Here is a 14,474-nt window from a genome sequence, read left to right on the forward strand (position 1 = left end):
TCCATTCTGACTCCAACTCCCATCAGCCCACGGGGCAAGACGTCACCGCTAAACGCCGACTCGAGTCTGCACGCCAGGTGGCAGCATTACAACAGTCGGAGAAACAGTCTGTTGTCCAATTTCACGCCATACATGCATTAAACATGTGTTTTTTTCTCCCCCCATTGCTAAACGTGTACCCGCACTGCTATGTTTGATATTCTTTGGTTCTCAGCTGTTTGTGTTGTTCGTGTACCCGAATGACAAAGGGCGAAATAAACATTTAGCCTGTTTTGGCTCGTTCACAACAAACATATAGGCCACTGCAGATATAACTAGGTGTGGACAGAGGGGTGCTGAGAGAAGAATCGATTCTCATTTGCATGAAAATGAGGGTGAGCAGGGCAGACTGGAGGAGGAGAGGGGAGAGCGAGGGGAGGATAATGAAAAAGGGTAACAGGGAATGAGAGATAAAGAAGGGATGAATTGTATGGAGTAGTGGGGGTTTTAAAGGGCAAGGAAAAGATGTGTGACGAGACTGGTGTTAAAAACTAGGCATGCACACACTACTGGTTTAATGGATAACATATAATTTCTTTCTGACCCCCCCCCAACAATGACTCAATCCTACCAATATGTAGCCTTCAATGTTGCTTGTGTCGCCAAAGCCTAGTGTGATTAATTGTGGATCCAAACGACTAAAAGCACATTAATGAACGAAAACATTGCACTGGCTGACGTGTTCCTTCATTAATATTTACATGGGCAATGTAGAGTATCTTGAATCGATCCCACATGCACCGTTCTGCTGCTTAAATTATATCAAAATCAGATTATCTTATGTCACTGGGTCATGATTTCTGGAAAGTGCACGTTGCTGTTGAGTTTTGAGCAATATAGTTCCATTATATTAAAGAGGAGGCAGACATTTCTATATGGCCGTTATCTCCAAAACAAGGCAACGCACACTAAAAACAACCTAGATTGATACATAGCATTTAAGGTAAGGGAAAATGTGTATTTTTTGTGTATTTTTTGGTGAACTGTTCCTTTAAGTAAATGCATTGAAAATGGTCCCCAACAAACACACTATTAATCCTACTCCTGACTTAATAGTTTTTTGAAGAAAAAACCCTTTGAAAAGATGTTTATCTTCAACAGGGATCACTGGGCCTGGACCTTGGTGCCACAGAGAAGAAACAGAGGGGAAAGGGAAGAAAGCATTTAGGACTAACATGGTTCGTTTTAATCTTTTCATGGGGACAATAAGAAAAATACAGAATGTCATCAGCCTTATCCTTGAAGGTGCGGTTTTAATGTAACACACACAATACAATTCACAACAGCAACAGCGGGGTTAAATCCACCTCCAACCCTCCCAAGGTGAATGGTTCTGGGATATTTACATCTGTTTTGAATCGTCAGTGAGCCCACCGAATATGAATAATGTATCCAACAAAACCAAATACCTAGAAATATAAGTCACGCTTATCCTTTGTTTATCATTTCCACCATGCAACACAGAGGCATGAACATTAGGAATACGCTCCTTTGATGGCTACAGACAATACATTCTCACAACAGACACTCCTCTTAATCAACTCTAATGTTGTGTGTGAAAATGAGAAAAAAAGACACTCGACTGGAGCATCCAGAGGTGCTCAGGTCCCTGTTGGCATGGCAACATGCAGAGCAGACCACAGGGGGTGGTTGTAGGGGGGAGGGCTGCAGCGGGTGGACTGTTCCATCTCTGTGAAAACAGAAAATCAGTGTTTATTCAGAGCATTAGCTTTATTGGCTGATTGGCCAATTAATGAGAATGAGCCAGCTGTAATCTGCTGGGACTGAAACAAAAGTGAGAAGAGGCAAATTGCCAGTGCTGTGTGTGCGTGTGTGTGTGTGTGTGTCTGAATGCCTGCACATCGGTGTGTCTGTTTGTTGGGGGTGCATGCCTGTGTGTGCGTGGTAGTAAATATGAGAGTGATAGACTGAGTGAGCGAGTAGGTTCAGACGCTCTGGTACTTCCCACTATGCTGGGGGGGTTTCATTCATCTTTTCCATCAAGTCAGCCTCCTGTCTCGAGTGACAGACACACATGCATTCAGCTCATGTGCAAACAAACACACACTGCAGCCTCAATAAAAAACATGATTTATCCCGGCCCACACACCCACACACAGGGCTTACCCACAGCTTGTGAACATGTGTATAGCTACTGAGGTAGTTGAGAAGGTGTATGAGAAGTCATCTTTGAAACTGATGAAACATAAAGTCCTGGAGAAATACAATGTAATTATAGACAATAGGCTACTATACAATACGATGAGGTCACCATAATATCAGGATGGCACCTTTAGCTATTCTAGGGGACACACACACACACACACACACACACACGCACACGCGCACGCACACGCACGCACACACGCACACACACTCGTATTAGTATTGGTCGTATCATCATCATCAACATCAACATCAACAACAACATTGTTTCCATGGTGAAGTGATGGCCTCCTCGCGGTTTCAAATCAAACTGCAGCATTCCCCGGAGCCCGCCGACATACTGATGGAGAGCTGCGTCAAGGGAACCAGAAAAAGCCAGAAAGAGGCCGGAATTGAATCACAGTTTCTTTCAAAATAAAAGTACTAACGCGCTTTAATCTGACTCGAAAGCCATTTTTAAACCATTGTTCCATTTCTGTGTTGGTCAATGGGTTTTGCAGGGGATATCATTCTAGATAATGTTGCCGACATTTAAACTGTGTCGATATTGAGCAGCTCTTTGTTCTTCAGTGACCATATAATTATGTTTGGCTCTGGATATTATAATCATGTTCCTGTTCCGTCCGGGACAAGTCTGTGGAAGACTCCACGTAACGTTCATGTGACAACAGCATGTACACACTGTAACATGTTCACAATACAGACGAGCAGGCTCGTGGATTAGAGCAGGTATACATGTCCAGATTAATCTGCTTTGCTTGCACAATATATGCAGTCTCAAGGGATCGATTATAATACAGTGAAGTAGGCAAATTATGCTGTTGTAGGGGCGAAAAAGAGCCCAGAAAATGTAAAAGTGATGAATCACAACATGGCTCCCGGCCCCTGCGTGAGGTCCGCGGTCTGTCCTCCGTTCAGGACAACACAGCTTTGCATGACCTTTTTTTTTTCTCGGTTGGACCATTTGTGCGTTTTGTCGTTTTGCCTCGACGCATATGCTGTAAAAAAAACAAAAACAAAAAATATTTGCACGTCCACAAAACGTGGCCCATCTCCCGATGCATGACTTCATCAAACACACGCCTTTAATCGGGCCATTTGCGTTAAGGTGTATTAGTCTGAAATGTTAGAGCGGAAGTAGTCTTTTCTCGTGTTGTGTAATTTGACAGAGGACGGCATTGCTCCATGGTGGTGTTTTTCTGGGAGGAGTGGGACAACAGCCGTACGGGGAAAGAAAATAGCAATAAGCAACAACTAAGGGTGCAAACCCGAATTTGCGGGACTTGGACGGAACCAGATAGATGAAGTTCCTCGGGAACACCTTCCCCAGACCGTCTTTTAGGTGACCGTGTCGGTTCTCACTTTTAATTACCGAGCAGGATACGGGACTCATGGATAAAAGGAGAGCAGGCGGAGACGACGACATCAAAGGGGCTCCCGGGTCATTAGATATAGCCATAGCGCCGATCGGACCAGCATTTAACACGCGGGAGCCGAGCAGCCTCTCACAAACAGGAATGAGCTCTGTAACGAGCCAGTTTTGGTAATTATCCGGAGCCTCTCGGTCGTCTTTTCGGGGGGAAGAAAAGACGTCCGTGGCGCGTCAAGCTACTTATAAAAACAACAGTATCTTTCTAAAGGCTAACATTTTGTGAGCCGTGCCCCCCCACCCCCCCCCCCCCAACCACCACCACCACCCCCCTCCATGCCAAAGAAGAACCCGTTTCTAGAGCTCGAGTTTTGTACCGTTTTCTTCGGATGAGTAAAAGCTAAGGCTGCTCCACTTCTGTCTCTTTTGCTTTGTTACTCAGACCAATGCAAGCAGGCAGCTCCAGCTGAGCCAACACTTCTCGCAGTTTTGAGCCCTGTATGCTTTTTTTTCTCCCTTTTTTCTCCCTTTTTTTATGGGAAACTTTTCAACCTCTCGTTTTTCTAAGTGCTGAAAGTTGGAGAAGGAAACCCCTTTTTGTAGTGATCCTCCTCCTCCTCCCATCTCTCTCTCCACAATAAGAGCCACACTGTAGGTATGGAGGACCAGGCCCGCATGATGTTGGGTCATATTGGACTTACTGGACTGCCTCACGAGGATGTGGGTGATCCTGACAACATAAGGAAACATCACAACATGGGTCAGCCGCAGCAGGACATTGGTGACATCCTCCAGCAGATCATGGTCATCACAGATGAGAGTCTGGATGAGGCCCAGGCCAGGTAATAACATGACCAGATAAGGCCTGATAGAAGGCAGAACATGTTTTAAGAGTTAGATTTGGGTCTGCAAGGGGGGGGGGGGGGGGGGGGGGGGGGGGGGGGGGGGGGGGGGGGGGGGGGGGGGGGATGGGGAATAGTCATTGCAGTATCCCTTCAAGCGTGCATGGTCTTACACACATTGTAACACTGTAATAACAACCCCCAACTTCCAAATTGTTGTGGCCCCTCTCCAGCTGTGGATCACCACCTTTCACCCCCACAGGTCTTATCAACAGCACCAATACAACACTGGCTCCGTAGCACTCCTCCCCTGGGGCCGGGAATCAAACACTTACTCATAATAATTCAATATCTTATTGCGTCAGCGTCCCACAAAGTAGAAATACCACAAACATATGAAGACTTTGGTTTCAAGTGAAGTTTAACTTGCAGTTTGGTTATTTTATTTGCAATATTGTTATACACCCTGATTGGTGAACGCATCCTTAATAATATTGTGTTAATTACAATCATAATTACCCTACTCTTGTAACTCACAATGCGATCACAGTAGTTTGCTCAAAATACTATCTCAACACACAGGAAATACTGCAAAACACCATATATACACAGTAAAACCAACTAATCTATTCACATTATATGTGTAACTAAAACTGTAACATTCATAGAAAGCTACTTATTATTACTACAATGCATTGTCTTTCTCCCTCTTGTGCTCAGTGTGTCTCTCTCTTTTTGACTTCATCTTGTGATGTACATTTCATTGTCTTTTTTTGTTCCACGAAGCATAAATCAAATCATATTTCAAGAACTGCCTTAAGTATGACATTCAGAGTTTTATACCAGGTTGAGATAAATGATCCAATACCAGAGTTGTTTTGGATGCAACATGGACATGTGACAGGATGTACAAATTCAAACAGTCAAAAACTGCCACACAACTGCCATAAAACAGCACATTTCAGATCAAATGTATGCAGGAAAATAATAAAATATCCATGCCTCAGTAATCACAAAACTGACGTCAGAGTATTAATATTGTGTCGTAGTTTGAAGTTATATAACAATATTGATTGTTATACTCTTCCATTTGTGCCATCCCTATTATGTGGACACCGAGTTGTTCCATTTGAAGCTCTCAGAGTTTCTGCATGATTGTGCCGTCAATCTCTTCTCTTGTCTGTCTTCACGAAGGTGAGTAAGTCCAGGTGAATTAGACAACTATGTGCTTGGGCCTGTTTTCAGTCAGACGCTTTAACAGGTCTGGTTGCACACTCACTCATCTGAATCCAGTCTGTTCAATACTGACTTGCAATGTGTCTACATGATCTATTGTTGGTGGATGTCAGTGCCTGTAACCAATAGAATGGCATATAATTTACATTCTCTGTCTCTGTGTCTTTCATTTTCCATAAAAGGAAACACGCTTTAAACTGCCACAGAATGAAGCCGGCTCTCTTCAGTGTCCTGTGCGAGATCAAAGAAAGGACAGGTGAGTTGTCCATTCGGTTCCTGGTCTTATGAATTTTTCACATCAGCCAGTGAGGAACTTCCCAATATTTGGTCAGTTTGAGAGTATATGGATCATCTGAGACAGAAAGATATCAATATATTGTCCAGCCAGGTCTTCCCAGCCTTCCTTCATCTACCTCTCTGTCTTCTCAATATATTGTCTCACTTTCTTCCTCTCTTGCTCTTGTGCTCGGTGTGTCACATCTTCCATCTTCAGTTTGTGTTGACATTTTTCTAAAACTCATTTTCTGATGGATGCTTTCCTTTAAAAGCACAACCAACCAAGGTGCAGCGTCTTTACCAACAGACACTTTTGACTGAGGAATAAGAGCGTTGTTACAACTATCTTACACCTAAATGTTTGATCCTGGCACTCAATCACACTCCACTGATGCGTCAGTTCACTTGAACGGTAAAGGGCCCAAGTTTGTGTTTTACATGGTAGAAAATCCTCTTAACTTGTCTTGAGAGTGGAAACTCCTTGCAGACACGAGCCAGACAGAAGTGTGAGCTTCACAGAGCCCTTGTTATTACCTCATTTCATTCACTTAGTGTGTAAACGGGAACCCTGAGGTTGGCAGGAGGAGGGATGCAGAGTTTCCAAGGCAACTCGATGTCATTCAGCTTTTTCACATTCTGACAGCCTCAGTTGTACATTTATCACACCGCAGCTTTGATTCGGAGACAGACGATCTTTGGGTTTCGTGTGAACGGGTCATCACGAGTTATGTGCTCTGATCTGGGTTTCATGCATTGATTTCAGTGAGTGCTTACTGCTACCCCTCTGAGCTGTAAACCTCCCTCTTCATAAGTGATAAGATAATCAAAAGGATACGGCTGGTATTATTCTATATCTTTGTTAGTGTCAACGAATACCATGAACACTTCAAAACTAGCAATGTTTTAGTCTCAGTACTTCCTGCAGCACTCAGCCCATCTGCTCCTACTAGACACATAACAGAAAAGGCTCAGAAGTACAGCTGGGAACTGTAATTGTTGCCAAAAGTTACTCAAACAGAGGTAAATAGTGAATTTGCTCGCCATTATAATTTTTTTGTTGTCTTTTCAGCAAAAAATAAGGCCTTATGAAAACTTGAAAACTTAAAAAAAACTAAAAGATCAATACAAGTCCAATAAATACAAGCTCAAACTAAGTCTTCTTGTCTTTACGACAGAGTTACTTTGCAGTCCACCGCCGCGTTTCTTTGTCCCGCCACTAGGTCGTCAGGCCGCTCGTCCCCTCAGCAAGTTACAGCTTTGTATGCTAGCCGCTAGCTGGCGACATCCTCTCCGCTGCTGCGTTACGCCCACCACCCGAGCTCTTTCCCCCCCTTCACTTCAGGACTCGCACAACGTGTGCCAGTCGTCCAGAGCGAGTGGGCCCGATTCTTTGGGCCGCCACCAGATCTGTTTCTGCGGTTGCGTCATCTCGCTCTTGTGTCTCTTCAAGTTCTCTTTCGCCAGCAGTTACTTCCTGCCACTGTGCTCCCCCCCTGTTAGCTGCCTCCACAGGTGTGTTCAATTAAGCTGCTTGCTTTGGCCAAGTCCGAGTCGAACAGAAAACACACTGCAATTCAGCACAAGTACATGCAACACCAAGCAACTGCACATCAAAGGTAAACCTTAATAATGAGCACTACATGCAAAACAAAACAACAAACGCAATATATAATGCATTTAACTCATAACACAGCAACCCCAAATACAACTGCAACAAAAACAATGAAAGGTCGCATGCCGTTATTGCATCAGCTTCTAATACAGTGAGCTAGTAAAGAGATCAAGGATTACCAGGATACGTCATCATATGCACCATTTTACATGAAAATCAACATCTAGGCACCACTTTTGGTAGCCATGAAATATCAAACGGAGTTTGCCATTGACCCATACACTTACGTATGACTATTATACATATAGTTTGGTGATGACCCATATTTACCCTGAAGCAATAGTTTGGTATGAATGGCCAGATGTGTTTTGGACCCTTGATCGGTATCATGATGCCTACAAAGCGACGGAGAGTTCCTACTTTCCGTTGGTGTCTTGTTGCATCTTCACACTAATTTGAAGAAGAATACGATGCTGAGTAACTGATGACGATTCTTAGAGAAACGTAGCTCTCAACACATTTGATCTCCAAGTGGTTTTCTGGGCTTCCAAGAAGTCTCCATATCTAGATTATTGTGGAAGTTCATAACATAGATTACTCCCCTCTCTCTCTCTCTCTCTCTCTCTCTTTGTCTCAACTGGGCTGCCTCCCCATTTCTGCTGTCAGTGTTTCGTTCCTCTCCATCCCAAGTTAGAACCTTTAAAAATAACTCCTCACATGACAGCGACAAAACACTGCTGTTTTCTTAAGATATATGTTCCCTGCATTCTCCACTGCATATGTCGGCTCTCTTCTCTGTTATCATCTATGCCTCTTTTCCCCTCCTTCCCCACACTATTCCCAATACAACTCTATTTTTATCAACCTCGGTTTTCTGGGAATTTTAGTCGAGGATTACAGCGCACAAAATAGGACAGAGGCAAAGTAAGAAAACAGAACAAATGACAAGAGCGAGGGAGGGACAGATTGATGGATGAGTTGTAGGGAGAGGCAGTAATGGTTGTGTTTCATGGTATGGCAGACAGTTGATAATCTCCAGACCCCGGAGTCCTGTCAGCCTTCACTACAAACAGATTCTCAGTGGGGGACAGTTTGCCACCCATGGCCCCGACTGGGCTCACAAAGCTGGATTTACTCGCTCTGTTCCACCAAGCGTCATGGGCCGCAGCTCATCTCTTTATCCTGTCTTCTGTGCGTGTTAGTGTTTGTACACTCAACGGAGTCAACGGGCAATCTGGAAGGCTGGCCCAAACTCTGGACTAATTATTATGTAATTAACAGTAATGGGACCCGGCCCCATTTCAATATACTTGTCGTTGTTTTCCTCTCGTCTACTCTATCTTTGCGGCTTTTTACTCTTTTCTTCTACACTCGGTTGCCAGTTTATTAGGCATACCAAAATAAAACTAATGCAGTCTACTGAAGTAGTCCTGTAATAGAAAGACGTTATAATATTCTGTTCTTGATTAAACCAAATGGTCGTTTTGTTGGCTGTAGTTTGGTGCTGTTGAATTGTATTGCATTATTCGTACGAATGGGGGATTCCAATATAGAAACATTGCTTGGTACACTTAAAAAACGAAATGTATATTTTACTGTTACTATAAAGGAAATTTCCTTTTTGACCGTGTTGTTTTTCACAGGTATGTTTGGTTCAACCCACTTTTAGTAGTTTAGAGGAGTTGGGAGGTTGGACGTATACATTAAGGGAGAAGGGAAAAGGGGGATTCACATGATAAGAAGTGTTTCTCTTTGCTTCTTTGTCCATACCTCTGAGAAACAGGTGGATGTCCATTCAGCCATTGAAGACACTCGCACAGGTGCACCTGCATTCAGCCTACAAGAGCATGCAGGACTTTGAGAACAATGGGATTATATTGTAATCTGGTTAATCTGGCACATTTGTATGTTCGGTGCAGTATACTCATATTTGGATGTAATATTACATACATATTTCACATATTAAACTATATTACTGTACTGTAACATGGTTTTGAAAATTGCTAGTGTGAAATAATTGGAGGCCATCACAATTGCTAGTGTCTTTAGATGTGTGCGTGTGTGTGTGTGTGTGTGTATGCGGATGCTGTTTGCCAGATGCGGAGGCTGTCATTGCCCTCGTTGCGGGATTATGAATGTGATCTCTGGAACTACCTTGTAATTGCCACCTAATTTGCATAGCTGTGCAAATTAACGACCTCTCAAATGAGCCTTAATTTTTCACTGGGTCTTTAGTCGCTCCTTAAGAGCTGGCGTTAATTAACAGCTGTGTGTGTGTGTGTGTGTGTATGTGTGGTGTGTGTGTGCGTGTGTGTGGTGTGTGTGTGCGTGTGTGTGGTGTGTGTGTGTGCGTGCGTGTGCGTGCACGCTCGTGCAAGGGTGCTTGTGTGGCTGTTTTTCTTTGGGCATGAGGATGCCAAGGAAAGCTGGCATCACTGCCATAGCAACAGCCAGTATTTCTTTATGTAAACCTCCCTCCTGGCAGTGTTTTTGTTGTCTGTGTCTCCTTCCCCTGCCTCTTCCTTTTCTCTCTCACTCCAGTTGCCCCAGACACTTGATCTCCTCACCGCCTCTTACTAACAAAGCTGTGACTGAGGTTTCCCCTGTCATCCAGTATTATATTGTCAGCTCTTTCCAGGCTATTAAATATTGGTTTCTCTGAAGTTTTCTGAACTTCAACTGTGCTGTTTGTGTTGTATATTTGATTTGATGTGAGAAAACTTTAAAAAAGCTGTTGTACTGTTTCACCTTGAGGCCATTAGGCGGCTGTTGCTATTTGTTGTCTAGTTAGAGACTAGGCCAAACCAGGTGTCTAGGACATATGAGATTTAACACATTGGCTGGTTTCTTTAGCACCCAGGAGATCATTATTAATATTTACGAGGAAAAGGAGATTGCACATTTTTGTTTGAGGACATTCTATTGATGGGACAACTCAGAGAAAAATGCAAGTTACGAGCAAAAATAGTCTGAATCTAGTGTGGAATTCTGTTTGTTGTGGGTCTTGTATTGTGAGATAGTGCTCTCTGCTGGCTGTGAAGGGAACCCTAACTGCCGAACACACAAACTCTATCGAGTTATACACAATTTGGTGTTGCACACATTATCATATTTTCAATGGGAGCACAAAACTAGTAACAACTTGTTTCCTATAATTCTTTCTTCTCTTTATCACAGATTGGGCTCATAGTGTGGCAATGCCTGTGCCTCAAATTTTAATGCAGCAATAATTCAATCAAATCATAAAAAACTAATATAAAAACAGCAAAGAAGCTGCTAGTTATGTAAAATATTTATGAAGCAATTTAAATGTGACATACTGAAACAGGCTACAAATCTACTGATGTCATGCATTTGTTCTGACTTATGTGTGTGAATCCTGTTTTTCCAGTTCGACATACCTGAACCAGAAGTTGTGAATGAATATTTCAGTATTGCACAAGCAGGATTTACAAACAGTCTCTATTTTCCTCCACAGCCCTGAGCATCCGAGGCATCCAGGAAGAAGACGGTCCCGACCCTCAGATCATGCGACTGGACAACATGCTGTTAGCAGAGGGGGTTGCGGGTCCGGAGAGGGGCGGGGCCTCTGCAGCGGCGGCTGTGGTTGCCGCGGCAGCCGGAGGGTCGCCGAGTGAGGGGAACGTAGAACACAGCGAGTACAAAGAGAAGCTCGCTCAGATTCGACGGATGTACCATGCTGAGCTGGAGAAATACCAACAGGTGTGATCTTCTTCATTATAGCACATGTCACATGACTGAGCCACTCAGAACTGAGTATGAAGAGTTTTTTTTGTGGGATGCCAGAGAAGCCAAGTTATAGATCCCACCAGGGTTTTTGGCTGAAGTGCAGCGAGTGGAAAACAAACATCTAATGTTTGAGTTTGTTGAATTCTTTCTTTGTCCCTCTCTCTCACCTTCATACCTGCCCCCCCCCCCCCCCCCTCCCCTCCGACACACAGGCATGCAATGAGTTCACCGACCATGTGATGAACCTGCTGAGGGAGCAGTCCCGTACGCGGCCCATCTCACCCAAAGAGATAGAGCGAATGGTGGGAATCATCCACCGCAAGTTCAGCACTATCCAGATGCAGTTAAAGCAGAGCACATGTGAAGCCGTCATGATCCTGCGCTCCAGGTTCCTGGACGCCAGGTGGGTTTCGTGCTTCTATTTGTTTGTTTTGCTGCCTCCTCTTAACGTTCATCTTCCGGTGCGTGACGGTGTGCTTCCAACATCGGGGAGATGAGTATTTTCTGACTGTTAATTATTGCAATTGCACTTTTCTGGCAGGCGGAAACGAAGAAACTTCAGCAAGCAAGCAGCGGAGATTTTGAATACATATTTCTACTCTCATCTGGCAAATCCCTACCCCAGTGAGGAGGCCAAGGAGGACCTGGCCAGGAAGTGTTCCATCACTGTTTCTCAGGTCAGGCCATCAGAGACCCACTGGGAAAAAAAGGGAACATGAAGTAGTTGATAGAACACACACTGTACAGTATTTGGACAACGTTTGGTGTAATGAAGCCAACTGAAATTCTTTTGACTTTGTTTTGACCTCTGCAACTCTCTCAGGTGGCGAACTGGTTTGGAAACAAGAGGATTCGGTATAAGAGGAACGTTGCAAAATTGCAGGAGGAAGCTAACCGGTATGCTGTGAAGACAGCTGTGGACGCTGCCAGTGTATCTTCACAGGCCAGCCAAGCCAACTCCCCAGCCACGCCAAACTCAGGTACACAACAGACAAAACCTTGGTTGCCAACACGCATCCTGTTTTATCCGATTCCCGTCACGCGATTAAAGCAAGGAGAAGATACGTTTATAGATAACTCTTACGTATCTGTTGCATTCTTAGACGTAAGAATGTTGAGGATGAAATAACTTCTGGAGAAGTTCAAGGAAGTACTCTGAAGATGTGTGGGTGGTAGTAGATTGCCTTTCACACGGTGAAATATGATCAAAACAAGGCTGCAGTTTGAATGCATTATGTGACTGTGAGATCCCGCCCTCATTAAACTGTCCCATAAGACATCAGTTCTCTCTAAATCAGGTGTATATTGCGGGCTGACCATTGGCTATATTATTTTAGTTGACCCCTCAGCTCTCATAAGACTAAAGAGTGTTAAAGTGTGTGTTGACGGTGTGCCGACAGGAGGATACCCGGTCCAGTGTTACACTCCTGACGGGAGGTTGTGAGGACTCGCCTGGAGGAACTATCTTCCCTCCTCTGTGTCCATGTGAGTAGCTATGGTTACTCACTGTTGCTATAGTTACGCACTCTCCAACTGAGTAGTCATGGTAACAGCCTTTCCCCGTGTTAGTGCGTGGTATGGTGTGACACATTTTGTAGACACTGTTGATGTCGTTTACATCGGGCGACATCACCAACTGAAACCGGACACCGGATTGTTTTTATGCATCAAAGGAAACATTCACACAAACGTTTTATTATGCTTAAAGGGGATTGACTGTGCACCTTCCTGTATAATTGTTGTTCGGTGTGTTTTGGGTTAAAACATGCATTTATTCAGACATCATGAATCCTGTGAAGAGTCAGATTAACTAAGCGAATGCAAATGTCGAGAAAATGGCTCGGACTAAATTATTTCTATTTAAATCACAAATTGATATATCAACAGTGTCAGTGGTTCAAGATGTATTTTGTTTTCCGTTTACATCCAACTCTGAACATCTGTTTCAGGGTGATGACGGCTGGTGATTCCTCTTCCCATCTCTCCCCACACAGAGCACCAGGGAGCAAGCACTACGTCACCTCCAGCTTATGCTCCCCCTCCTACACCCCCCCTCCCCCTACACCCCCCACCCCACCCTGCTCCTCAGACTAATACAACCCAGACTGTAGGTTGACGTCCAGCCAAGCTACGAACAGAGCATTACCAAAACTCTGCAACTGTTCCGTTCTGCTTTGTGATGCTGATCGTTTTCTAACATCTCTCAAAGTTTTTTTTAATCCCTCCACTTTACGAATGTGTTGACACCTATTTCTTTCTTTTTTAGTTTTACTATTACTCACGCCATTTTTCTTCTGTTATTTTTTTAAAAAGATAAATAAATGATGAAAAGAACTTTTTTTAATGTACTACTTCACCTTCAGTGAATCATAAACTGTATGAAGGTTTAGGGCCTGTGTGTCGCCTTGAACCAGATTCATCATTTTATTTCAAAGAATTAAAATAAGAAAAAAAGACAAAAAGAAAGCATGAAGTCATTTTTAGATGTTGAACTACAATTTTATTATGTATTCTTTCTTTCAAGTTTTTTAAGAAAAATGTCACTAAGAAAATGCATTGATAGAGTACAACAAAAACATCATAAATGGCAGAAATGACCAAAAATGAATAAAAACATTGTCACTTATTAAATTTTTCTTTGCTTCAGACAAGAAGTGGTTTGAGTTTGTTGCCATTTAAATGAATTTAAATACGATATTGCTTTAACAGGTAATGCTGTTTTTTAAATGCTTTTGAAGCAACCGAACCAGAGGCTTCTACCCGGGAGATCAGACTTGTGTGTGTTGCTCATTAACCTGAAGTTAAGTTTCACACTGAGACCATGTGGGTTGTATTTGTCTGGGCCCTCTAGTGTTGAACAGTGCCACTGCATGTACTTGGCCTCTGGATATATTGAAGCTGTTTTTCCTGCCCACCCTGGTTTGTTTCCCCTATCTATTCATCTTCAATGGTGGATGTAAACACATCTTGAAACCTGATAAACAGAAGGGCATAATAATAATAATATATCCTTTATTGATCCCTGTGGGGAATGTCTTGCTCAAGGACACTTTGACATGCAGTAACTATGTGGAAAGCGGGGATCGAACCGGGTACCTTGAGGTTACGGGACAACCACTCATCCTCAAAATCCTCCAAATTATGACATGACAGGATTCAAGGTCCATATAGGATGATATAATAA

General features: G+C 43.5%; 1 protein-coding gene across 2 annotated transcripts; it reads left to right on the forward strand.

Annotated features, from left to right (window-relative positions):
• Positions 1-3,364: 3,364 nt before the first annotated feature.
• LOC117737921 (pre-B-cell leukemia transcription factor 1-like) lies at positions 3,365-13,941 on the forward strand. 2 transcript variants are annotated; one of them, XM_034544181.1, is made up of 9 exons: positions 3,372-3,748; positions 4,217-4,416; positions 5,835-5,908; positions 11,019-11,263; positions 11,503-11,693; positions 11,832-11,967; positions 12,114-12,270; positions 12,691-12,775; positions 13,240-13,941. In XM_034544181.1, the coding sequence occupies exons 2-8, from the start codon at positions 4,232-4,234 to the stop codon at positions 12,732-12,734; spliced, it is 1,032 nt and encodes a 343-aa protein (XP_034400072.1). In that variant the 5' UTR covers positions 3,372-3,748; positions 4,217-4,231; the 3' UTR covers positions 12,735-12,775; positions 13,240-13,941. The 2 variants fall into 2 exon arrangements, with proteins under 2 accessions (XP_034400064.1, XP_034400072.1); XM_034544173.1 differs by having other exon boundaries at positions 3,365-4,416.
• The last annotated feature ends 533 nt before the right edge of the window (positions 13,942-14,474 follow it).

Source organism: Cyclopterus lumpus, chromosome 1 (assembly GCF_009769545.1).
Source record: "Cyclopterus lumpus isolate fCycLum1 chromosome 1, fCycLum1.pri, whole genome shotgun sequence".
Classification (NCBI taxonomy): Eukaryota; Metazoa; Chordata; class Actinopteri; order Perciformes; family Cyclopteridae; genus Cyclopterus; species Cyclopterus lumpus.